The sequence below is a fragment of the Protopterus annectens genome, chromosome 4.part0 (assembly GCF_019279795.1).
Source record: "Protopterus annectens isolate FY-2018-M chromosome 4.part0, PAN1.0, whole genome shotgun sequence".
NCBI classification, from domain to species: Eukaryota; Metazoa; Chordata; order Ceratodontiformes; family Protopteridae; genus Protopterus; species Protopterus annectens.
Window position 1 is genome coordinate 154,966,700 of NC_056733.1, and position 27,044 is coordinate 154,993,743.

Consider the following 27,044-nt stretch of genomic DNA (forward strand, 5'->3'; position numbering starts at 1 on the left):
AATGTAATGACTGCAACAGTGAAATATGAAGAACATAGTACAGTTGTGTACACTTACCATAAATGTAGATGTTGGAGTGTATTCACTGTTGCAGTCCAGGTTACCCTCCCTCCACCCCCCTGTCATTTTGAAGAGTATCTTTCCTTCACTATCTTCTACAACCTATGTGGTGTATTTGCTTGTCGATGAAGGTAAAGTTTATATTGATGCATGTATTTATATATATATATATATATATATATATATATATATATATATATATATATATATATATATATATATAAAAAAAATATTGCTAACTTTTTGGGGCACCTGACATCGGGGGCAAGAAAAACTAAAGAAAATGGTGTCGGCTGCATGTTTTATACCCCTGGCGACCTGACGTCATGGAAGAGAAGACAGCAACCGACGCAGGACCCAAGACTTTGGAATTCAGGCCGACTGAGGGCAACCTGCCAGCAGATTACCCAAATGTAATGACTGCAACAGTGAATACACTCGAACATCTACATTTATGGTAAGTGTCCACAACTGTACTTTTCCCATGGGTGCAGAATCGGAACAGATCTAATGAGATCCTTCCTTCTTACCACCAGACAAGGTACAATCCCTCTCCTCCCATTTTCTGTCTGTTGACAGAATCACACCTAACTGCAAGACCGTTTCTACAAACTATAGGTCTCATGGCTGCCACCATCCCCATGCTTTCACTAGCAAGGATGCACATGAGGAAATTCCAGTGTTACTTAAAGAATGTTTGGTCACAGAGCCAACGGCCTCTAGGCAAACTCATCCCCCTTCTGCCCCGTCTGAAATTAGAGCTGAAGTGGTGGATTCGGCAGGTTTCCAACAACCAGGGAATGCCTTTTTCAGCTCCCTCCCACTTCCCAGTCTATGTGCACAGATGCATCAGACCTAGGATGGGGAGCAACCCTGTAGGGCTACAGGGTACAACAGTCCTGGTCCCCTGCCCTGCAAAAACAGCACATCAGTGGTAGGGAAATGACTGCTGTCCTACTAGCTCTAAAAGTCTTACTTCCCATGCTGCAGCCAGGGATACTCCACATTGTGACAGACAAACACTGCTGTCATGTGGTACCTAAACAAACAAGGAGGGGCAAAGGCATACCAGTTATGTCAGATAACCCTGAAAATCTGGGAAATAGCAGCAAAACGCAACCTCTTCCTGAAAGCTTCATACATTCCCTCTCCCTCTCAGGAAAACAAGCAAGCAGACTTGCTCAGCAAAACCACCTCTCTGCAACACGAATGGATGTTACACAGGGATACCTTTCTACACAGTCCACCAGTGGGGCACACCACAAGTGGATCTGTTTGCGCACCCCTCCTCCAAGGACAGACAACTGAACAGATTTTGCAGCAGGACACGCTCACCACTAGCAGTTTTTCTTGGCAGGGAATGTACCTATATGCCTTCTCTCTCATTCAAAGAGTCGTCCTGAAAATCAAGAAGGAACAACTAAACGTCTTGCTGGTGACTCCCTATTGGCCAAGGCAACACTGGTTCCCCCTTCTGTTTTCATTAGCCAAGGGGATTCACCACAAGTTACCCCACAAGGTGGACCTACTAACTCAGCAACAGGGATCATTCCTGCACCCACAACTGTCTTTACTGCAACTAACTCTGTGGGTGATCAACTTTTGATCCCTTTAAGACAACACTACTCAGAAGACGTGCTATCAGTCCTGAGGGAGGCCAGGAAACCAACTACTAGAAAAAACTACTTCTATAAATGGCAGAGATTCAAGAAATGTTGTTCTCTGAGAAACAAGGACCGATCCTCCCCTGGTCCTGAACTGTACCTGCAGACTCGTTAAGGAGGGACTAGCTTGCTCTTCTGTTTAAGTCCATCTTTCAGCCATTTCTGCATGCTTGCCTTTACAGCTCTCTTCTCTTCTGTCTCTTCTTTCCAGACTGGATGTAAAACTTTTCCTGAGTGGTCTTGCACATCAGACCATCAAAAAAGCCCATCCATCCTCCCTGAGACCTCAACTTTGTGCTGGAAAGGCTACCCCCTTTTGAGCCCGCCAGTACAGCATCTCTTAAAATTTGCACATGGAAAGCCATCCTATTAGTGGCCATTGCCTCTGCTAGAAGAGTGTCTGAATTACAGGCCCCGATGGCTTGCCCCTCCTTACACCACCTTACACAATGACAGGTTTACCCTATGCACTAACCCTCCTTTATGCCCAAAGTAGTTAACAAACTAGTCTTAAACCAATCTGTTCACCTACCCACTTTCTTCCCCTCCCCCTCCCCTACTAACTCCGTGGAGAGGATTCTCCATTCCCTAGATGTACATAGGCAACTGAGATTCTACTTGGACAAAACCAAGTCTTTCAGAAGATCTGACCAACTGTTCATGCCCTTCCATCCCAGGGCCTTGGGTAAGGCAGTCTCCAAACAAACCATCTCCTTCTGGGTCAGAAAATCCATCCTTTCTTGCTACTCTCATAATCACAAACCATTGCCTCAAGGAGTGGGAGTGCGTTCTACCAGAGGCATGGCTACCTCAAAGGTCTTCATGAAGAGCTAGACACAGCTTCCATCATGGAGGCAGCCATCTGGTCCACAGTCCATACCTTCACTAAGCACTACAAGCTGGACCAGGTCTCTAGAGCCAGAGCAGGATTTGCCAGGGCAATCTTGCAAGGATTCCTATAATCCTCCACCTCTGCCACCTCCCAACATTCTGTGGTACTCTCCCACAGTATGAATACTGCAACATGGGAATAGAGGGACATAGAGTAGTTGTGTAAAATCTTGCATAACCATAGATGTCCTCTTCCATGTTGCAGTATTCCTTCCATCCCCCTGATATCCTCTGTCTTCTCTAGTGTATCCCCTCACTACAGGCCACTCTCTACAGCCCTGCAGGGATATGTGCTTTTGTTTCTCCTTGGCCATAGTCTCTTCTCTGGGTTTCAAGTTCTGAGGTCTGTGCATGCCGATGTCAAATTTATACTCCATGGTTTATGGCCCTACGTATGACGTCCTACTCATCTATGGCAGCCAGGCTTAAGCTTTTGTATAGGAGCTGACTGTTCGGCTGGGGGCTGTAAATCCCACCGTATGAATACTGCAACATTGAAGAGAAGGATATCTATGGTTATGGTAAGATTTTACACAACTATTCTTTCTGTCTAGCCTAGCCCAGAGCTCCTATTACTGAATTCACATCTTCCATGCCAAGTATTTTCATAAATTTCTTCAAAAATGTATCCTCTTTGGTTATATTTTCCTTTTTTTTGCCCCCCCCCCCAGACCCATCTTCACTGCTGCAGATCAAATTCCAGTCCCCACCGATAAGTAATATTCCCTGCTGAAAGCTGATTATTTCTCCCAGAATTTTCTTAAGCTCCATTATAGTAGTTTTAGGTGGAATATAAGTACATGCCAGTGTAATCCTCCTCCCTTGTCAGTAGCCCCTTAGTGGTACAAGTCTACCATCATTATCTTTTTTATTCTGTTCGGTCACCATTGGAGCTCCTCTTGCAATTAATAAAAGTACTCTTCTTTTCCTTTGTCCCAGGTCTGCTGAATAACTGTCCTGAAAACCTTTCATTTTCAAATTCACGTGTTAACTTCTTTCCAAACGCGTCTCCTGTAGCATGGCTATTCGTACTGTACATTTTTAATGATGTCCAGTATTCTTTCTTTTTTATGTACATCTGTAAAACTATTTACATTTAAAGATAGTACAGAAAGTGTCATGTTAAAAAGTTGTTCCAACCTTTTATGTGTGACAGCATTTTAAGTATCTAGTTCCAGCTTTTGTTACATGTATCCACTAATGTTTGGCAGGCTTATCTTTTATACAGTTGTGTCTTGTCATATCCATTTGAGCCTGTCACATCTTGCAAAATGTAATGCTAACGCCCAAAACTATGTACATGTTCGCATACTGAAGCTTTACCATCCTAATAGGAATGATGACAGGAGAGTATATTTTAAGATGTATTGATGAGTGATCTTTGATTATTTATGGGTTGTGTGAAAAAAAAATAAATAAATAAAAAAGATACTTAATGGATATTTATTTATTTTATTTATTTATTTATTTTACATTTGTTAACCGGGCTAGTCTGGCTGGATACATGTCCATTTTCAGCGGAGGCCCGAGGAGAAAAGCTCCACTAAAATACTATAATTTTACAGTTTAAAAAAGATACAGTTAGTAAAAATATTAAATGAAAAAAATAGCAATAACAATCGATCAAACAGTAACACAAGCAAAGTCCTAACAAAAAGAAAAGTAAGGTAAAATAGATTGTACAGTATTGCTAGGCTTGAGTGGACTAATAGAAGTGTGTATTCTACAGAGGGTGAGGAGGAAAGCTCATTTATCATACAAGAGAGTTTACAATTTAACGGGCACACTAGAAAGGCAGAGAAACAAAGCTTGGGTAAATGCAAGATAGAATTAAGTATACAAGTTAGTTGAGAGAGCAAGTAGTGTATAAGTTATCAGTCAGGATTTGTGCAAGGGCATAGCCAGTGATTTTGTAAGTGATTTCTAATCTGTTTTTTGAATAGGTAACATGAGGCTAGTGAGGTCAGTCCAGTGGGAAGTTTGTTCCATTGTGATCCGATAGTGTTTGCAAATAAGGAGTCTCCTGCTTTATTGTGGGATTTTATAGTAGCTACTAGGAGTTTGTTGGCTGAACGAAGTGAAGTGAGATTTGTATAAGGTGTGATAAGATTGTTAAGTATAGGTATGTTGGAGGGGTAATGTAGAATTTTAAAAGTGAGGACTAATTGTTGCAGGAGTGTAAGATTTGGAAGTTCTAGCCAGTTGAGTTTCTTTAAGTTATGACAGTGATGAGTACGGAATGGAGAGCCGGTAGCAAATCTGGCGATGCTATGGTAAGCTAAGTTAAGTTTCTGAAGGTTAGCTTTAGAAATGTTAATAAAGGAGGAGGAGGCATACAGTAGTGTGGAGATGAGGTGAGTTTGGGCAAGAGATACTCGGGATGTGGCGGTAAGAAAGGGCTTAAGTCTGTAAAGGGCTCCTATCTTTTTATTTACTGTCTTGATAGTTAAATCAATGTGATAGTCAAAGTTAAGCTGATTGTCTATGGTGACACCTAGCAGTTTTGTGCTATAGTCGGGTTTGATGATAGTGCCATTGCTGGACACAATGGAAAAGGTGATTGGGATAGATTTAAGGGTTGGGGTGAAGAGTAGAAGTTTGGTTTTCTTGGGATTAAGGAGGAGACAGATATGTTGAAACCATTTTTCTGCTGCTGTGAAAACCAATTGGGTAGAGGAGTGGAGTTCAGCAGGGGATGAAGCAGAGCAGATGAGAGTGGAATCAGCATATTGTATACAGGTGGATTTAGGGAGGGAGGTGGGTAGGTTGTTTATAAATATAGAGAAAAGTAGGGGACCTAAGATGGACCCTTGAGGGACACCTATTGTAACTGGGAGTAGAGAAGATAGATGGCTGTCCCATAGGACTGCTTGTTTTCGATTTGTCAAGTAAGAATCAAACCACTGTAGTGCTAGTGGGTCAAGTGACAGGGATTCTAGAGTGTGGAGTAGAAGTTGATGGTTAACCATATCAAATGCCTTCGATAGGTCTAAGAAAAGTGCGGAGCAGAACAGGTTGTTGTTTCGATGTTTGTTTATTGTGTCAGTGAAGGAGAGAAGGGCAGTAGATGTACTGTGGTAGGGCCTAAACCCATGTTGTGAGTCTACAAGTAAGTTGTTACTCAAGAGATGTTGTAAGAGTTGCTGGTGTATGCAGCGTTCCATTATTTTGGATAGAGGGGATAGAAGGGCAATAGGCCGAAAGTTTGAGAGTTCGTTAGAATTACCTCCTTTGTGAAGGGGAATGATGTGGGAGATTTTCCAACAGGAGGGGAGTTTGGATTCAGTTATTGTTCTATTTATTAAGATGGAGATTGGATAGGCAAGTTCAGTTGCAGCTAGTTGAAGATATTCAGCTGGTAGTTTGTCGGCTGAAGGGGTGCAAGGTTTGAGTTTAGATAATAATTTGTGTATATAGGTAGTGGAGACAGTATGGAACTTTAGTATGGGGGTGCTGTTAGGGGTAGTGGTTTTTGGGAGGGATATGGGGGGTGTCATGGTGTTAGCCAGAGAGGTGACTGTTTGAGAGAAGAAGTCATTGAAAGTGTTGGCTATTATGTTGGGTTGGCTTTGAGCTAGGCTAGCTGGGGTAGGGGTTTTGGTATTCCCTGGATGGAGTAGTTTGTTCATACATGACCAAAATTGTTTTGGGTTTTGGTTTTGGTTTTGTTGGTATTTAAAGTGATAGTTCTTTTTATCCAGATAGATAAGTTTTTTAGTTGAGTTTCTTAGGTGCTTAAAATTCTGGTGATCAGTAGGGTTTTTTGTGGATCTCCATTTAGTCCATAATTTATTTCTAGCTCGCATATTTTGTTTAGTAGTTTTTGAGAGCCATGGGGCAGCCTTGGAGCTTAATCTAATTAAGCGTGGTGGGGCATGATGGTGTAGAATTTGTAGAAAGGTATTGTTAAAATGGGTTACTGCTTCATCTATAGGGAGGTATTTTAGAGTTGACCAGTTATACTCATTGAGTTCACTTTGAAAGGATGCTAGGTTGAAATTTGTTTTGTTGTGTATGGTATGGTAGGTAGCTTGCTTGGTAATGTTATATTTTGTTTACAGATGAAGGTCAGGAAATGGTCACTAATATTGTCAGGGAGTATTCCTGTTTTGTAGGAGAGGGGGTTGTTGTTAATTAGTATCCAATCTAGAATGGTTTGTTTGTGGGTTGATTTGTGTAATCTAGTCGGGAGTTAATGGTTTGATGAAAGTTAAAGAGATTAATGTGAATGGAGGGTTTGGGAGATATGCAGGAGTTCCAGTCAATATTAAAGTCCCCTAGGATTATGGTTTCTTGTGGAAAGTTGCTGGAGACCCAGCTTAGGATATTTTCTAGTGTGTTGATGTTGTTGCCTGGAGGGATGTAAGAACATATGATATAAATAGCCTTAGTTTTATTAACTTGGAGCTTGGTACAGAGCATTTCAGCATTAGTTATGGAGGGGGGCAAGGTGTCTACTGAGGTTACCTGCAGGTGGGATTTGTATAGAAGGGCCACTCCTCCGCCCTTTTTATTGAGACTATCTTTTCTTAAGGTGTTATAGCCTGGGGGAGTAAATTCATTGTCTTTGGTACTAGGTTTGAGCCATGTTTCAGTGAGACAGAGAATGTCAAAGGCATAGAAATCAATTAAGGCATGGAGTTGTGTGATTTTGTTATTGATGCTACTTAATATTTAGGTGAGCAATACAGAGTGAGTCAGGGGAGAAAGGTGAGGTAGAACAGTTAGTAGTTAGATTGGAGTGGGTGTGGTTGATGAGAGTATTGGGGCCAGGGTTGGGGTGGATGTCACCGTGTATCAGTAATAGTGTTTGTGGGACTAGAGATACATTTAGGTTTTTGAAGGGTACAAGGTAGAAACGTTTGGAGGTTAGGAGTCTGAAGTGGTGAATTTTGTGGTAGAGAGGGGGAAGGTAGGGGGAGGTTGATAGTATATTAATATGAGATAGTTTAAGTAGGGGAGGTGTAGAAGTGGTGTGTTTGGCTAATACAGGACGTTGACTGAGTATGAGATATTCATAGGAGGTAAGAGTGTGGTAATAGAGAAGGATATTAAGGAGAAGAAATGAAAGGATAATATTCAGGTTTAAAGTCATGTTACTAGTGGGATGTGTTAAGTAACAGTAGGATTGAGTGGTATTAGTAGTAAAGTGAGGTGATGATAGAGGAGAGTGGGTGTGGTTGTAGGAGTAGGAGTAAGGTATCAATAGGTGAAGAGTACAAGAAATGTGATAGGAGGTTAGATTATTGGGGGAGTGTCTTAGCAACTATAAAGGTAGGGCCTCTGGGGGTGGGTGGGAATTGGGGGTAGGGTGGGGAGCGGAGTGAGCGTAGCAAACGGAGCGGGGAAGAGCAAGTGAAAGATCAGTTGCAGAAAACAATCAGGCAAGAGGAGAGAAGCAGGACAACAGGTAAGGGTGGCCTCTTAGAGTAGGAAAGTTCTGGAGACTATATGGTGTGTGGGGGGTAGGAGATAGTAGAGGAGTAAGGCGTGAGGGAAGTAGTACAAGGCAGAGGTCAGAGTATGGGCTGGAAATGTCAGTGTAAGTTATAGTACAATAGCCAAAAAAAAACTGGTTATAGGGTCAGTAGTGTGAAGGGTGCCACCTAGTATGACATTACCATTTGAAAAGACTGAGTATCAGTAAAAACTGAGTAGTGATTGCCTCTCTCTCTTATTACAAGTTACAGGTGACCCTTGTTTATCAAAAGATGCGACAAAGGATAAATTGCATCTTCTTACTCCAAAAAGTTGTGATTGGGAAGGGTAGATTTGAAGTGCCTAAAGAAACTTAGCCTGTCTGAATAGGGTGGGTAAATCGAGGCAGTCGCCATAAGACATACTAGAAGTAGACTTGTATAATTCAGTGATCCCAATTCTGCCTGTAGTGAATTACTTGCTTGCATCCCCTTAACAGGAAAATCTCTCTTCAATTAGACTAGCCAGATTGCACCTTTTATTTAATTTATGTGAAGCAAATCATGTAGTACACTTTTTTCTGTATACATCAAGCTCAAGCTGGGAAACGCACATTGTTTTTCTTTCGGCTTTTTAGGGGCCTCCACAGCGGAACACCGGTCCGCTAATGATTGGCAGTAGATTTTTTTTATGGGTGCCGAAGTGCCAGCTCGACACCCAGCCTTCAACAAAGGCACGCCCATTCTACACATGTCTTTCGAACGCCACTCGACCGTGGGGAGGACATGCAGACGCCACACAAGGTGCTCCAGCCGAGACATAAACTTCTTAAATGGAAAGCATATTTGTTTTTATATTATAGAATGTCAGAAAACTTCACCTCTATGAGATGACTTATGAATATGTGCTGTAAACTTTAGAAGGAAAATACTTTGGATGCGATGCCTATTGTGACTGTCTTGCTAAGATGAAAGCATTTAGCATCAAGTAATATAAGATCTTAATACTTATATTATTTGGAAGTACTGCAGTGAAGCCCCAAGTAACATGTAAGGAGTTCTCTTGATGATGATGATGATGACAGTAAACTTAAAACAGCTGCCTGCTTTCCCCTAGGACATGATCCTGTTTACACCTGTAGTAAAACTATAAAAAGAAGGGAACTTCAGTACAACAAAGCTAAAACTGTACCCCCACCCTCCAAACAAAATTTACAGTATTCTGTCTTTGGTTTGTAAGAGTAGTGGGCGTCATTTGAATTGCATCTAATGCTGCACTCTTTAGTATGTCAAACAGTATAACAGTGCCCTTAATTTGTAGTTTGAGATGAAAGAAAAATAAAGGGTTGTATAAAAGACTAATGCACATGCATTGAAAGTGTAAAGCAAAGATCCAGATTAACTCATCTGATACTCTGTCGCATAAGGTAATGTAAAGCAATTGTAATTTTGATGAGTAATTTTAACTGTAACAAAACATTTGAAAGAATAGCCTATTTAAATGTATTTAAGGTGAATTATCTATGCATCATTTATTATAAATAGTAGTGAGGTAATTTTCTAATGGAGGCACTTGCCTAGGAAAGCAAGTGTTTAATGGCTGTAACCTTTGGTTTAATGACCAAGTTAGACTTTCTAAGATTTTTTATTGAAATGATTTGGGCTGTATCTATTCTGTCCCAGCAAGATTAAAAGAAATGGGTTGAAGACGGGGACTGGATGTAAAATATTTGAATGAAAGATGCAAATAAGGTGCTTCATACACATTCAAAGAGGAAGGGCAAATTGTTCATTGTTTGTAAGAGTGCTATGCTAAACGTCTTAACAAGTGAGTGTCCCATTGGTAGTAGAGAATAGAAATGAGTGCTGTTATTGATTCAAATCAAAAGATTGCATATGTTCATAAGGATGTAATTGTCTGCCCTATAGGCACTCAGTGGAGTTTGCACAGATGCCTTCACAACCAGTAACAAGACATGGTGAGTGAGTGTCCAGTGGAGAACAGTAGTGTATCGGATCTAGAGCTGTTCATCACGTGACGTTGCATTTTTCACCCAGTGGCATCTTTGAATGTAAAAACAATGTATATTAATGTTAAATTCTGGATCAATGTGTAGGGTAAATGCTAGCACCGCCAAGAGGACCAAAGTCCCCAGGTAAATTGAATCCAGGTATATATAGCATGAAGTTTAAAAGAATTGCATTAAGGAGTTATTACGTGATTACAGTGGCTATGGTGGCAGGGCATCAGTTGAGCTCTGTAAAAAGATTTTGGTTTTCATCATTGGAGCACTGCTGCAGTTATGTAGACCAATAGGGTAGCCTTTGTAGGATACATTCTATATCCAACCCGTATGCCAAAACTCTTGCACTCTTTCCTTGAGCTGTATACAGCCGACCTTAGACCCAGATATGCTGATGTGATATGTTGATAAAAAAAAGAATGTGTGGGTGTCAAAATCTTCAGACCCTTCTTGCCACCAGTCCAGGAAGCAAGATATCATTGTTTCTTTGGTCTGTCCATCACTTAAAAAGATCCATGTAGCTTTTGCTGACAGTGGCAAAGTACCCCATTAGGACCCTTCTTTTTTTCTATTTTAGTGGCTCCTGAAAGACCAGAGTACCTCCGATATTAATTCTCCAGGACATCCCTGGTTCTAGTGGAGGTACATTTGGGTAAGGCCCTACATTTTACTTTCTTTAGGGTCTCAAGAGGACCCACAGGTCATACTGGATGGACATTAAATGAAAGGTTCTAGCATTATGGTGTGTACATAACTTTTGTGTATTTATGAAGCAGTTGAGTGTAGCAGAAGGAGATTGTGATGTGTTCTTTGATCCTACAGAATGCTACTTTCTAAATGAGCTTACAAAGGAATCCCAGAAGGTTATTCTATTCCTTGGGAATCACTGTGAATGCTGCTAAGTCACAATCACATCTACTGCTGTACTCTTAAATATGTCAGACAGTATAACACTGCTCTTAATGTGTAATTGAGATGATCAAAATGGCTTCTACAAAAGGCTAAGGCACATGCATTGAGAGGTAAAGATCCAGACTAATTTGTCTGATACAGTTACTTTATATTCCGTTATGCTAGCTGCAGGGTATTTGCAACATTTAAAGTTCGACAACTAATTTTCACTGTCCGAAAACATTTGGCAGAATCTTCTTCTTCCTCCTGTTCCCATTCGGGGTCGCCACAGCAGATCACCCGTTTCCATTTCTTCCTGTCCTCTGCATCTTGCTCTGTCACACCAACCATCTGCATGTCCTCTCTCACCACATTACCTTAGGCCTTCCTCTTTTCCTGTTACCTGGTAGCTTCATCCTTAGCATCTTTTTCCCAGTATACTCAGCGTCCCTCCTCAGCACATGTCCAAACCAACGCGAGTCATTTGTTATAAGTGGTAGTGAGGTCATTTTCTAATGGCCATTCTTCCATTGGGTAAGATTCTTCCTGTCCTGAAAGCTGCATCTCTGCTCGTCTAATAACTTGAGTTGCTATGCCTGAAGCTTGAGCTTGAGGGCAGCAAATTTTTATCTAAAACTGTCCGGTTTCTTATGTGGAACCTGTAATGGGCCCTCAAAGTTCAGAGGTCTCAGAATACAGACATTCTTTCTGATCAGCTCAGGATTTCCAAGACGTGCAGAGAGCAGTTACAGTGGTGGCTTCACATGCGCACACGTGTCCTTACTCTAGGCAGCCCCTTTCACCTCCCCATTCCACTACGAATGCTTTAGGTTTGGGGAGCATTAAGAGGAGACCATCAAAGGTATGAAGTCATGTGTAGAGGCCAGTCTGTGTCAGTATTTTGAAGGTGTGGGTGGTCTTCCTCACTCTATAGGCTTTCAGGGCTAACTTCCTAATGGTGCAATTACTGTTCACATTAAGAATATGGCTGTAGTGTGGTATATCAACAAGTGAGTAGGAACACATTCCTACCCCCTTTTTCTAAAAGAAGCTTTGAAGATATGGGAATAGTCTGCATCAGTGCAGCAGTTTGACATCTAGGCACATTGCAGGAGAGGCTAGTTCACTGGTGAAAAGACTCAACCATTGACTTCTGATGTCACACAAGTGATCCCTCAGTTTATCAGCCCCAGAAAAAATGTCCCATTGCTGGGGCTTGCTTTGACGTTTTTACATCCAGATCCATGGAAGTACAAAGATAGCTTTTCCTTAATACTTTATTCAGTGAACAGCCCAAGGATACTATTGTTCAGTAATTTTCCCCTTGGCTCCTTTCCCTTTATTTTGAAACTTCTACAGAAGCCAAGGTTACCAAGTCCAAAGTTGTTGTTTTAGTCCCTGTTTGATTTCAGTATGTATGACAGTCTCTGCTTTGGCTTCATCTCTTGAAGAGGCCTCTGTGCTGGAGACCTTTTAGAACCCTTCTTGCAAGCTTGACTTAGCCTCTCATTCTGTTCATCTACTACATGCGTACTCCATTTCCACCAATAGCCAGAGAGATTGCATACCTTCCTAGGATTGTCCGAATTCTTATTTCTGACCAGAGATTCATTACCAGGAAGAACTATAAGTGAGTGAATTTTTTTTCATTTTGGGCCACTTTTCTGGGGCTAGTTCATTTTATGCATCTGTGTCTGAAGCTTTAGATTACCTGCTCTAGATTTTTGGCATGTGTTGATGCTCTTCATCTATTAAGTTCATCTAGCTACTATCTCTAAACATCATAATGGACTTCTTTCTGGTTTCTCTGAAAATTAAAGCTTTCCTGCATGGTTTTGGTAGTTGCAGAAATTACATACTTAGCATAATAAAAATATATATGATTCGCATCAAGCATCTTCTGCATACCCACCTTTGTTCTTCTAGGTTTTTGTGAGTTAGGGCTGGAGGTTTTCATTTTTATTGCTTTTTGGTCGTGCTTTTTAGTGTATGAGCTTTGCTTTCAAATAGCATACCAGAGATCAGGAGACGCAATAAGAACATTGAGCATTATTGGTTAAATGGAGGAATTAGAGCTTGAGAAGTCTTACCTTGCTTATCTGCCTAAATCCTGTGATCTTATTGCTGGTTGAAGATGCTACAGATGGACTTTTCCTTCTGAATTTGCAGTAAGTAAATAGCTTAAATTTTTGCTGCACTAATTCATAGTTATATTTTTTATTTGTGTGTGTGAACAGAGGTGAAAGTGTAATTTTTTTGTATGTTCACAGGCAGCTGATATGTTACTTGTATTAAAGGAAGAATATTGTGTAGGCCAACCAGTTATTTATTTTAGGACAGATGGAAATCTTTCTCTTGGCCAAGCCATATTTTGATATGGGAACTAGAGTTATGACTCTGAAAACCATTTGCCAAGTCCATTTGCCAAGTCCATCTGTAAAGAGCTCTGGCTGCTGTTCTACATATTTCAGAAAAGCATTTGCCAAAAGGTATCCTGGAAGCAGCAGTTTAGACGAATGTACATATCTTTTGATGCATTTCAAGCTGGATATCCAGAGAAGGCCCAGTCTTCTCATGGCTGTCCTGCTGGCAGTTTTGTGTTGAGCCGACACTATTGAAGGAATACTGCTTTGTAATCAGTGCCACGTGGTATGGCTTATGTCTAGAAAATCCTGCCATAGTTAGTGGATTTGTTTGAGGCGCAAACCGTGGCCATAGATGTATAAGGAAGTTGTTATTTTGGCATTAATACCTCTCCCCCATACCCCACTCTGTATTTAGTGAGTTCTCTTTGTTTATACTTTGTGTATATGTGTGTGTCTACAGTCATCACAACTAAAAAGTAACTGGCTCTCCTTGACCTTGGATTTGTTCTTATTCACAGTTCAGCAGAAAATGCAGTTTATATTAAATTAAAGGAGAGCTTTAGAAATGTATTCATTGGTCAGATAAGAAGTCAACACGTCAAATTGACTAAGCAGTACTGTGGTCATATTTATGGTTTTACTGTGTACATGTATCTTCAGAGAGACCAACATAACAGAGTTTATTTTTTTTAACTGCATAAAATTTTACTTTCTACTGTGCTTTATATACTGACTTAAGTTTTTTTTTTTTTTTTTTTTTTTTTTTTTTTTTTTTACACCGGTTTTGAGGGAATAATTTCATAGCTAATATCGGAGCCTGTTTACCACTGGAATGTTCTCACAGTGGCATGAAGTAGTTTTAAAATTCCTATTGAAATGTTTTAGTGATTTTGACTGGCTGCATGAGGACAGTTTCATCCTTTCAACACGTATTATCAAACACCAAAAGGTAAAAAAAATACCAGGACAGTCATTATGCATGATCCGTTTTGCAGTCCAATAAATTAGCTCAGAGACGGGCTTTTCTTTCCATTGTACCTGAACATACTTGATTTCCTCTAATGTGAATTACGACTTCGCCAGCAGGTCTCTCCTAGCCTCATAGTTGTCTCTTTAATTCTTTCTGGCAAGATTTTACAAGTTGTTTTAGAAATGGTGGTACACTGTATTTACTACTTGAGTTACTGAAGCAGAAACTATTTTTATGACCAAAATGGGACAAATAATTTCCAGATTATACTGTTTTGTACCTTGCATATCTTCTCTCTCTCTTGCAGGAACGTGCCCAGGGAATAGTGCTCAAAGTCCTTACTTCCTTCAAGAGCAGTGAAATGGAACAGGCAGTTAAATCACTAGACAGAAATGGCGTTGATTTGTTAATGAAGTATATTTATAAAGGATTTGAGAAGCCTACAGAAAATAGCAGTGCTGTATTACTGCAGTGGCATGAAAAGGTATTTGTTTATGCACCTTATCTTTAATACTTGTCTGAAATGTGATTTAAAGTTGTCCCATAGTCTGACACTGGAAGTAAGTCGATCTGATGGGTACTTATATTGAGTAGCTTTTAATTTGGTTGATAGAAGTCCTGTTGGTATGAACAGATAGCTTCTAAATAAAAATTCCTAAGTAACTCATCTACACTTGATGTCCTTCAAGAATGCAACTGCAGTCATAACATATGGGGTTGTCCTGCCTCAGGCAGCCCTCGGTCGGCCGGATTCCAAAGTCTGGGTCCGGCGTCTGCCGGAGTCGCCTCCTCTCCGTCAGTACGGCTGGAGTATAAAGGCATCGGCCGACGCCATCTTCTTCAGTCTTTCTTGCCGCGCGGTGCCCGAAGCAGAAGCAGTTCGCAAGTGCCGGTCGGTCAGCTCCTGTGTTTTCAGTACCGAAGTCATCTAAAAGCCAAGTACCCCGTTGGGGAACATTTTTTCTTGCCTCAGCCGATGTCAGAACAAATTGAGAAAGTTAATAATTGTTTGTCTTGTGGTAAACAAATACTTCATAAGGACTTCCATTCTTACTGCCTTCCTTGCCTGGGCCCAGACCACGACGTCTCGGCCTATGCTGCCTGTGCTTGCTTTAATAAGCGCACTCTCAGGCGCCGGGCAGAATTTGCCGAAGACTTTTTCGGTGAATCTTTCGTGTATATCATGCCGTCGGATTTACCGACAACTCAATCTACCAAAAAACGAAAGGACCGGGATCGACATCCTCGGCCCGCGTCCACCACCGATGCAACTCCTAAACCCTCCGCTAGTGCTTCGGTCCCTTTGGAAGCGGTAATTCAACCGCTCCAGGCCGACGACACAGCGTTAACACGTCCTTTGGTCTCTGAGACCTCTCCGGTGCCGGTTGTTGATTTTCCTCCGGAAACCGAAGTTCTGGATCTACCCGACACCATTCCTGTAGACAAGGTTACTCCTGCACGTAGGGCTGCAAGGCCTCCTGTATCCATGTCCATCAAGGCCTTTGCACGTGCTAAGGCCGCCAGCCAGGCCAAGGCCCATCCTAAACCTGCTGCTCAGGCCCCTTCTTCTGATAAACAGATCATGTCTCTTGCTGCAGATCTAATTTCTCTTATCAGGGGGTCTCAGCCTCACCCAGACAGAGGTTCTCAGCCACCTGCAGAGAAAAGGCCCAGAACTGAGCAGGCTGACAACCTCTTCAGATGAAGCCTTTGGGGATTCTGAGCATTCAGATACCCAAGAAGAATCCTTCCAGGCCTATGAGGACTCTGATGCTGAGGAATCAATTCCCTCTGCCTCCCTTCCAGAGGATTTCTCGTTTGGTGAAGTCCTGCACTCTATGAGGGAACATTTTAAATGGCAGGGTCAGGAATTCTGTGATTCCAGGAAGAGGCTACGTACCTTCCTCAAGCTTCCCCAGCACAGACCTTTAGCTATTCCTCCAGTTATGGATGTTTTGGATGAGGTTTTCTCTGACTCCAGTGCTAACCCTGATACTCTCCCCCCTGCTCCTGTCAAGCCAGACAGATATTATAGGGTCCCTGACACTCACAAACATCTCTTTAAGGCCCACTCTGTGGATCTAGAAACTATTTCACAGGGCCCCAAGGGAGTGGCTACTTCCACTGCCAAGAATCCACTGCCAGCGGATAGGGAAGCTAGGTCCCTGGAGAGATGGGGTAAAAAAGTTTATACCTCTACCACCCTAGCCATGAGGTCACTTAACTGCCTTTTTCATATGTTTCAGTACCAGGATTTTTTACTGGATGATTTACAGAAAAAGCTAGCCTCCCCTGAGCCTATTGATAGAAAAGCATTGCAGGATCACATACATAACACTCAGCAGGTTAACTATCATTTTCTTCAGTGTGGTTATGATGTATTGGAGGCTTCATGTAGGGCAGCTATGACTGGGGCTGTGATACGTAGACATGCTTGGTTAAAAGATCAGCCATTGCCAGACCATGTTAAAGTAAAGTTACTTGATGCACCTCTGGAAAAACAGAAGCTTTTTGGTACGAATGCACAAGATGTGTTGAAATCCATTGAGGAAAAAGCTAAGTCAGTACAGACAGTCAAGGATTTATTACAGGTTCAGCCACCCAGATTCAGCAGAAACTGGCCTTCAAAGAATTGGTCCTTCCCAGACTCTGACAAGTTTCAAAGGGGAAAAAAACAGGCGTGCCCGAGGTAGAGGACAACACTGTGGATCCTACAGGGGCCGCCAATGGCAACCTCCAAGTCAAAGAAGTGGTGCAGGCAGCCCAGCTGCACCACAAGGACAATCACAATGACTTGACTTTCATACCGCCTACAAAGGCTCAAAGAGAAGCACCTTTGAGCGGAAAATTATCCTTATTCTCAAAAAACTGGCATATCTTAACCAAGGACAACTGGATTCTGCATTTAATAGACAAGGGTTACAGATTCCACTTCCATACTTTACCAATAAGACAAGGCATGCCAAACCTGCCACATCATCAAAGGGCAGAGGCATTCACTCAAGTTTCAAAGCTGTTAAGTATAAAAGCAATAGAAAGGGTTCCTCCTCAGGAACAAGGCCAGGGATTTTATTCAAGACTGTTCCTTGTTCCAAGAAAAGAAAACAAATGGAGGCCTATACTGGACTTGTCTACTCTAAATACTTTTCTCATTGTGCCAAAGTTCAAAATGCTGACGTTGCAGCAACTCCTTCCCATGCTGGGCAAGGGGTCTTGGCTGGTCACTCTGGACCTCAAGGAGGCATACCTGCATGTCCCAATCAAAGCTGCAGAAGATACCTCAGATTTCTTGCAGGGACAGAGCATTATCAATTCTCAGCATTTCCATTTGGCTTATCTACTGCGCCCAGAGTGTTCACGAAATGCCTGGCATCAGTAGTGGCACACTGCAGACTCCAGGGGATTCAAATATACCCCTACCTGGACGACTGCCTCATACAAGCAGACAACAAGCAAACCTTAATAGCAAACTTGGACTATGTCATTCAACTACTGCAGGCCTTGGGATACACAGTCAACATACAGGAATCAAGACTACTGCCATCCCAACAGATTATTTTCCTAGGAGCCAAACTGGACACAGAAACTCAAATGGCCTACCTCACAGAGGAAAAACAACAGCAGTTACCAGAGTACTTCAAAGGCCTAGCAAAGCTCTCCCAGCTGACTGCAAGGAAAATCCTGCAGGCCCTGGGGTTCATGGCATCTTGCATTCTTCTGATACCTTTGGCAAGACTTCATATGAGAAAGCTGCAATGGTACTTAAAAAGCTTTTGGTCCCAACACAGCCAAAGCCTAGAGGACGTAATCCCACTCATTCCATGTCTGCAAAAAGAATTTTTGTGGTGGGCTCAAGCAAGTCAAGTTGAACAAAGGCATGTCTTTCAACAGACCTCAAGCAGGTCAAATGATTACAACAGACGCCTCAGATCATGGATGGGGGGCGCACATGGAGGGAAGATGCATTCAAGGTCTGTGGACACCAAGGGAAAGACATCTGCACATAAACCAAAAAGAGATGTTGGCAGTGATACATGCAATCGAGACTTTCGAAAAATCACTACAACAAGGGCATTTGCTAATAAGGACAGACAACACCACTGTCATGTGGTATATAAACAAGCAGGGAGGCACTCATTCTTATCCCCTTTGCAGACTAACAATGATTCTCTGGGAAAAATCCCTGAGTCTGAAGATACATTTGCAATCCCAGTTTGTGCCAGGCAAGGACAATGTACTCGCGGACAAGCTGAGCAGAAATTTCTCCACACGAATGGATGCTGCATCCTCACATTTTCTCACAAATAACAAAGACATGGGGAAGACCGGATGTAGATCTCTTTGCTTCTCACATGAATCATTACCTGGAAAAGTTCTGCACAAGGACCCACCATCCTCTAGCCTGGAAAATGGATGCTCTCTCCTTCAGCTGGAATTCCCTAAAAGTTTATGCATTCCCTCCTCTACCTCTGCTGACCAAGGTGATACTGAAGATCAAAGCAGAACAACCAACAGGCATTTTGGTAGCTCCAGACTGGCCAAGGCAGCACTGGTACCCATTGCTGTTGAGCATAACTCGGACCAAACTGTGGCCTCTGCCCCTATGGCCCCTGCTTCTAACACAACACAATTAAAGGACTGTCCATCAAAACCTGAAAACATTGCATCTGACAGCCTGGAGATTACCATGACTCCTTCCGCTACCTCTCTTTCCAAAAAAGTTCAAGAGATCTTACTGGAAGCATGCAGACCTTCCACCAGAAAAACCTATTCAGCCAAGTGGAAGAGATTCAGCATCTGGAATGCCAACAGGGGTCAGGATACAACATTACTGAGTATACCTCAGATATTGGAATACTTGGCAGAAATGTTTCATACTGGTCTCTCATATTCTTCTATAAAGATTCACGCCTCAGCAATCTCAGCAAAATACAATTGTGATCCACCAGTGTTTTCACATCCTTTGCTAAGACAGTTCCTAAGGGGGATAAAGAATATCAAACCTCCCAGAAAACAGCCAGTACCTGCATAGGACCTCAATTTCGTTTTGGAAAAATTAACTCTTCCTCCTTTTTGAGCCAGCAGCAACTTCAGAAATGCAATTTCTATCATGGAAAATGTTTTTTCTGTTGGCAGTCACATCTGCAAGAAGAGTCTCGGAGATACAGGCATTCATGGCAGTACCTCCCTTCCTCATTTTTCTTCAGGACAGAGTTTCTCTAAGAACCAATCCTACATTCATGCCAAAAGTAATTTCCAGGGTCTCTCTAAATCAAGCTATTCACCTGCCTACTTTCTTCCCCAATCCGCAAAACAGGGGGGAAAAACTGCTGCATACTTTGGACATACACAGGCAACTACGCTACTACTTGGACAGAACTAAGGCCCCCAGAAAGTCTGACCTTACAAGGAAAAGCAATCTCCAAGCAAACAATTTCAAAATGGATTGGACACTGCATCAGATTCTGCTATTCTTTCCATGGAAAAGGTGTGCCAGCCAATATTAGGCCACATCCACAGCTTTCCTAAGAGGGAGTGGCTACAAAGGACATTCTAGAGGCTGCTACATGGAGCTCCGTGCATACATTTACCAAGCACTACAACCTGCCCTTATACTCCAGATCTCGAGCAGGCTTTGCTTCGGCAGTCCTGCAGGGCATTTTAGCTACACCACCCCTTTCTTAGTTCCATCCACCCCCAGCTTGGCTGTGTATGTTATGACTGCAGTTGCATTCTTGAAGGACATAGTACAGTTTTGTACCTACCATAAATGTAGATGTCCGATAGATATGCAACTGCAGTCGGATTTTCCCACCCTCCTACCCCTCTGCAACTTCCTTTATGGGTCCACTACCCCTATTCCTATTAGCTGGGGGTATCTCCTATGGTGTATTTGTTTATTACTGTTGTGCATGTCTGGAATTGTTTATCCATTCACCAAATTTAGCCTTCCTAGGAGGGCACCTGGCATCTGGGGCAAGAAACACTGAAGAAGATGGCGTCTGCCGATGCCTTTATACTCCAGCCTTTCTGACGTCTGAGAGGAGGTGACTCCGGCCGACGCCGGACCCAGACTTTGGAATCCGGCTGACCGAGGGCTTCCTGAGGCAGGACAACCCCATATGTTATGACTGCAGTTGCATATCTATCGGACATCTACATTTATGGTAGGTACAAAATTGTACTTTTTCTTCCCTGTTTCAACATTAACATTGCAGCTTATGAGAAGGAGCAAATTGTAATCTGCTAAGTCAGTCATCTATGGTGCCCCTAGTTTAAAAAATCTCACTGCTGACTTGTGTAGTAGAAAGACAATTTCAGGCAAATGGTAGGATACTGATGTACATGCCCAACATTACATATTGGAAGTGAGCTCATTCTAGGTGGCACATGTAATAAACAAAAATTTAACAAAAAAATGTCATCACTGTGTGCATAATACTGTTTCTAATTCAGAGGTACAGGAGTATGAGACTTCTGTAATTTTTTGCAAGATATTTAATATCTTGGCGTAAGTGCAGGAGACTAATACAAAGTGAAACAGGTTAGCATGGTCAGGAATTGATAATTTTGAACAACTAGCAGTACTGACCAGGTCTTAATTATCTTAGAAAATTGCGTCTTAAATCTATCTGTAAATATGCATAAAATCATCATGATATCTCTTAACATTCACAAAATTGAAGTGAAAAGTATACTTATAATTTGCTCACACAGTGCTAGTATAATTTTCACAGTCTACAGCGAAATCTTAATAACCATACAAATATTGGAGAGAAATGTGGGAGTCAAGAAAGGTACAAATGGAAATATTTATGGAAGAATGAAATGTGCCAAAGTTAGAGGTAGGTGAGGCTCAATCACTAACTGGATAGGAGGAAATGAGATAAAAATGATGATGTATAACCAGTCTACAGGAAAGTCCTCAGGATTAGATGGTATTCCTGTGGATGTTTGTAAGCTAGGAGGGAAAAACTGATAAAGATCTGGAAAGTTTTGTATTTTAAGAGAAGTACCAACATCATGGAAGAAGGCAGTGGTAGCTGTAATACATACCTAAAGATGGTAAAGATCCATCAGATCCAGCTTCATACAAGCCCAATTCAGTAATAAACCATGATTATAAAGTGTTTGTAATGGCTAAAAGAATGGCAAAAGTAATGCCAAAATTGATGGATATGATCAATGTAGTTTTGTAGTTGGAAGGCAAACATTTGACAACATTAGTAGAAAATTGATGATCCAGATGGAAGCAGAATGTAAGAAAATACCACTGTTGGGTCTTTAAACAAGAAACACATTTATTAAATTATCACTTATGACATGGGCAATCATTCATTTATGTAAATGAAAACAAACTGTATTGACATAATCCCAGTTGCAGACATTGTACATCACTTATCTACCTAATCATTGTCAGTCAAGCATTACATAGCTCATTCAAGTCCTGCCTTCTTTTAAACCTCATTCCTCCCCAGTTTGTATTGTTCCCACAATTCCCATTTTTTTCTTATGTAATTTGCTCTTATCCTTTTTTTAAAGATCCCAGTTCCAGTTTTTCACTGTTACTAAATTCACTACTAATAGCACAGTTGGTTTAGACTTTGATTTCCATTTTCTAGTAATTGCTTTTTTGGCAGCCACCATAATTAGACTTAGCAAGACCTTACTATGTCTAGGCAGTTCCAATTCTGTATCATAGCTCAGAAAAATCATTTCCCTATTTGCTCAGCCAGCATCTCTGAGAGAGCATGTCTGCAGGGAATCTTTAAAAATCTGCCTACTCATTGCACTAAAAAAAAAATATGTTCCCAGTTACCACTTTCTTTCCCATCGCACTTCAAACATTTGCTGTTTACCTGAGGAAAAATTCTCTGTGGAGTCTACTTTGGGTATACATGTCCAAGCAAAAATCCTAAATTTTATTGCATATTTGGGAGTCGTACATTTATCCTCCCATTGTTTCTTTGTGAATTGCTTATCCATTCTCTTTTCCCAGTCCTTTCTAACCTCCTCTGATTATTATAGTTGTGCAATATTTTATATGCTCTACTAATTATTCCTTTAACGTCAGCTTCTGTTCTAGATTCTACTAAAAACTCTAGCAGTGCTGGTGTTTTGTTTAGGACCCCCCTATTTTTCTCTTTGCCTATACTGTGATATTAATCCTTGATAGGGAAGGCAATCTCTAACCTGCAGTCCAAATAAATTCTTGACCGGTTTCCATTCTATTACCTTTTTCCCTCTCTAGTTATTTGCTCCCGATATCTTGGTTCCTTTGTTAGTTTTCTCCAGTAAATTCCAGCCCCCTCTTGTGTATTGTCTATATTCCTAATTGCAGTTATCCCTATCAGCAGAATCTCATTTCTCCATTCCCATGTTGGCTTAGTTCTTGCAATATTATCTGCTACTTTATGCATATAATAATCTCTATGATTTGTTGTTGTTCTCCTTAAATGTTTGCATAGCTTTGTTATAGACAGAGATAGGTCCTTGGGATTTATGAAGCATGACCACTGTAACCATAAAATTCTGTCGCTGCACTAACATTAACTGTGTGTGGTTTGCATGCGGCCAGAACATTGGGATGTTCCAGAAATGAAGAAATAGTTGATTTCTGAAGTGATTGTCACCTCCACTTGAAGACATGTCAAAGAGGACAGAGAAGAAAAAAGGAAGGTAGTGGTGGCTAAGACAGACACATTTCTGCCACCTAGCCTAGGGTACCCAGGGTAAAGTAGCCCTGAGGTAGTTGCCCCCCCCCCCCCAAGTTCCCACATGGAAGTTGTCATTTTCCCCAAGCCTTCTGAAATGAAAGGACTTGGTAGCTTTACTTTGGAGAAGGAATTGGCCAGGTACTTCACCTTGTTCATTATGTTGGCATTGCCTGGGATCATACGAATCATTCCTTGATCAAGACTCTGTTGAGTGTACTTCCATCCTCCTCTCTGTCTAAGGTGGACTGGGAGAGCCATTTTCCTTCGGCATCTCATGCTGGGCTTGGCTCCTCTCTGTCTAAGGTGGACTGGGAGAGCCATTTTCCTTCGGCATCTCATGCTGGGCTTGGCTCCTCTCTGTCTAAGGTGGACTGGGAGAGCCATTTTCCTTCGGCATCTCATGCTGGGCTTGGCTTCGGCAGTGGGAGCTGTGGAGTTGAGATTGATTCCAGTATTGTGTACTTCATTTGGTTCCAGCTGTATTATCACCATGCACACCTTTAGTGCTGAGAGAATGGGCACCATATGCCCAGGGCCAAGGAGTTCATACTGAGTTTGGCTGCAGTCTCATTGGGACCTTTCTCAGTGCTGGACTGTTAAATTTTCAAACTTATCCATGCCAAAGCTAATTTGTCAGTGGTCCTCAGTTAATGCTGACTGCCTCTGGCAATGTCACATGCTACTCCATTGAGGATGCTGCAGACAACCATGGCACAATGGGCTCATTGTTGGTTTTCTCTTTCATGAAGGTATTAATGGGAAGCCATCTAGATTTGGTATTGTCAGATACCCCCCCCCCCAACCTGGGAGGAAAAAGAAGCTGTTAAAAAGGTAGCAGGCAGGCAAAATTCTGTGCCATTGGAGTCAAAATTCTTTGTCTCGGTCCTTTTCCAGGAACCAGAAGGATGCAAAGAATTTCTCTCTCCTAAAATCACAGAGGCAGGGGTTTGAGCAGTTTTCAGATAAAGGTGCTTGCTGCTGTGGGAGCTTCTTCTGTGGATGTTGCTGCCTGCAAGGCAGAAGTAGTTTGCAAAGTCTGGTATTCTATGGGTCTTTCCTCAAGCAACAGCAGAATTCCTGACTACTTGCCCAACTGTTCTACTGTGTAAGCAATTGGAGGTTGATTATCCTGCATCAGCAAGCATGGCTGTCCATTACCCAAGACAGATGCATAATGAGCATAATATCAAGATAATGTAATATTCCCTTTTAGAAAAAACAGCCCGTTTTCCTTCCATTACCAGATGTTGCACTCCAAAGAGAAGGCAGCAAGAATAGCGGCTACCATCCTTTTTCAGAAGATAGTTGTCCTAGAGCTCTCACCAAACCAGTGATTGTCAAGTATTTATTAAACATAGTTTTTATCCCAAAGAAAACCAAGGACCTCAAGCCAATACTCTTTTTCAGAGTGCTAAACTTTTATGTAAAGAAAACAAAGTTCCAGATTGTCATGGTGCAGTTGATTGCCTATTTCATACTAGAAGGGATAGAATGTGCTCCACAGGACCTCCAGGACACCTGTTTGCACATCAGAATTGCCAATAATCTATCCCTTCAGCCTCTCCTCCTGAGGATTATTATTTTGGGGAAACTTTACACACCATGAGGGAGCATTTCCACTGGGAGGGCCAGGATTACTCAGAGTCCAAGAAAAGGCTCAGAGATTTTCTTTTATTGCCTCAGCACAGGCCCCTTGCTATTCCGCCAGTGATGGACATTGTGGACGATGTGTTCTCTGAATCCAGTTTAAATCCAGATTCATTACCCCCTGCTCCAGTCAAGCCAGACAGGTACTACAGAGTCCCTGACTCACACAAATTTCTTTATAGAAACCCTGCTGCTGACCCAGAAACTGTTTCCCAGGGTCCCAAAGGGGTAAAGGCCTCCACAGCTAAAAATCCAGTTCCCTCGGACAGGGATTCCAGAGCTTTAGACAAATGGGGGAAGAAAGTTTACACCTCAGCAACATTAGCAGTGAGAGCTTTAAACTGCCAGTTTCACATGTTTAAATATCAATATTTACTGTCTCAGTTAAAACAGAAAATGAGTACAAGTGCAGAACAACCTGATTTTAAGGAAATGCAGGATTTATTGCATGCAGCTGAACAGGTAGGTAAACCTACTTTGCAATGTGGTTTTGATTCATTAGAAGCTTCTTGTAGAGCAGCAGTTACAGGATCTGTGACGCGAAGGCATGCTTGGTTAAAGGAACAAACCTTACCAGATCGTGTTAAGGCGAAATTATTAGATGCTCCTTTACAGCAAGATATTTTATTTGGTGTTAAAGCAGAGGAGGTATGAAAGAAAATGGAGGATAAGGCAAAATCTATGCAAACAGTAAAGGATTTCTTACAGGTGCACCACCAAGATTTAGCAGAAATTGGCCTACAAAAAATTGGTCCTTTCCAGTGTCAGACAGGCCACAAAGAGGGAGATACAGACGCCCAAGAGGCAGATCTCGGCCCCAAGGATCTTACAGACCATGACAGTGGGGTGCTTCAACACCAAAAGGAATTGAGGACAAGTCACAACCTTACAGGAAACCATCTCAATGACTTTCCCCTTCCAATGCCAAACTCTACCCTGTTGGCAGCTCCCTTAGGGGGGAAACTAGCAATTTTTTCACACAACTGGCAAACAATCACCCAGGACAAATGGGTGCTGAATATTGTGTCTCAAGGTTACAGGTTCCACTTTCACACTTTACCAAGGCTAAAAGGAATGCCAGACCTGCAACAAAATCAATGGGCAGAAGCACAAAGCAAATTACAGCCCTCATGGACATGAGAGCTATTCAAAAAGTACCACAGCAGGAACAAGGACAAGGTTTTTATTCAAGACTCTTCCTGGTCCCCAGAAAGGATAAAGCCTGGAGACCCATTCTAGACCTTTCCACTCTAAATACTTACCTGGATGTTCCAAAATTCAAAATGTTGACACTACAGCAGCTCCTTCCCTGGATGTTCCAAAATTCAAAATGTTGACACTACAGCAGCTCCTTCCCATGTTGGGCAAGAACACTTGGCTTGTTACTTTGGACCTCAGAGGCATACCTGCATGTCTCTATCAGACAAAATTGCAGAAGATGCCTCAGATTCATAGCTGGTTCAATGCACTACCAATTCTCTGCACTGCCCTTTGTGAAGACCCTGGGCGCAGTAGATAAGCCAAAGTGCCTGGCACCAGTAATTGCATTTTGCAGACAAAAAGGAATTCAAATTTATCCATACCTGGACGACTGCCTGATTCAAGCAGAGCGCAAGGACATTCTTCTAAAGCATCTGGCATTTGTAAAAAAGCTAAGTTGCCTAGGGTACACAGTAAACGAAAAGAAGTCAAAACTAGTGCCCTCACAAGAGATAATATTCCTGGGTGCTAGCTTAAATACAACGGCCCAGATGGCTTCTCACGCCAGACAAACAAGGACAACTGACTCAATATTTTTAATTGATGGCAACAAAGTCCTAACTCCCTGCCAGAAAAATTCTGCAGGCCATGGGATTCATGGCATCCTGCATACTTCTAATTCCATATGCCAGACTGCATATGAGGAAATTACAATGGTACCTAAAAAGTGTTTGGAATCAACACTCACAGCTTGGAAACTGTAATACCACTAATTCCCTGCCTGCAACAGGAGTTTCGATGGTGGTCACCTCAACAAGGGTCAGCCTTTCACACTACCCACAGCCAGGCAGACTTTAACAGATACTTCGGATTACGCCTGGTGAGCACACATGGCAGGAAAATGTATTCAGGGCAAATGGACCACAGACCAAATGCATCTACACATCAATCAAAAAGAGATGTTGGCTGTACAAAATGCCCTAACAGCTTTCAAGGACCTTCTGCATCCAGGACAATTATTATTAAAGACAGACAACACCACAGTAATGTGGTACATAAACAAGCAAGGGGGCACTCATTCTTAACCCCTATGCAGGCAAGCTATGACCGTGTGGAACACAGCTCTAACTTATCAAGTTCATCTGCAAGCACAATTCCTGCCAGGAAAGAAAAAATACTCTGGCAGACGACCTAAGC

The 27,044-nt window shown here is 42.0% G+C and overlaps 2 protein-coding genes across 3 annotated transcripts in view; one reads left to right on the forward strand and one right to left on the reverse strand.

The window, feature by feature from the left end:
- The window catches only part of DNAH9 (dynein axonemal heavy chain 9), a 3,419,770-nt gene that overhangs the window by 2,868,920 nt on the left and 523,806 nt on the right, over positions 1-27,044 (reverse strand). The gene's annotated exons all lie outside the window — the stretch shown is intronic.
- Positions 1-27,044, forward strand: part of ARPC5L (actin related protein 2/3 complex subunit 5 like) — a 137,841-nt gene that overhangs the window by 72,850 nt on the left and 37,947 nt on the right. For both annotated transcript variants that reach the window (XM_044068143.1, XM_044068144.1), the window contains exon 3: positions 14,591-14,767. In XM_044068143.1, the coding sequence (XP_043924078.1) occupies positions 14,591-14,767 (177 nt within the window). The remainder of the gene's footprint in view (positions 1-14,590; positions 14,768-27,044) is intronic.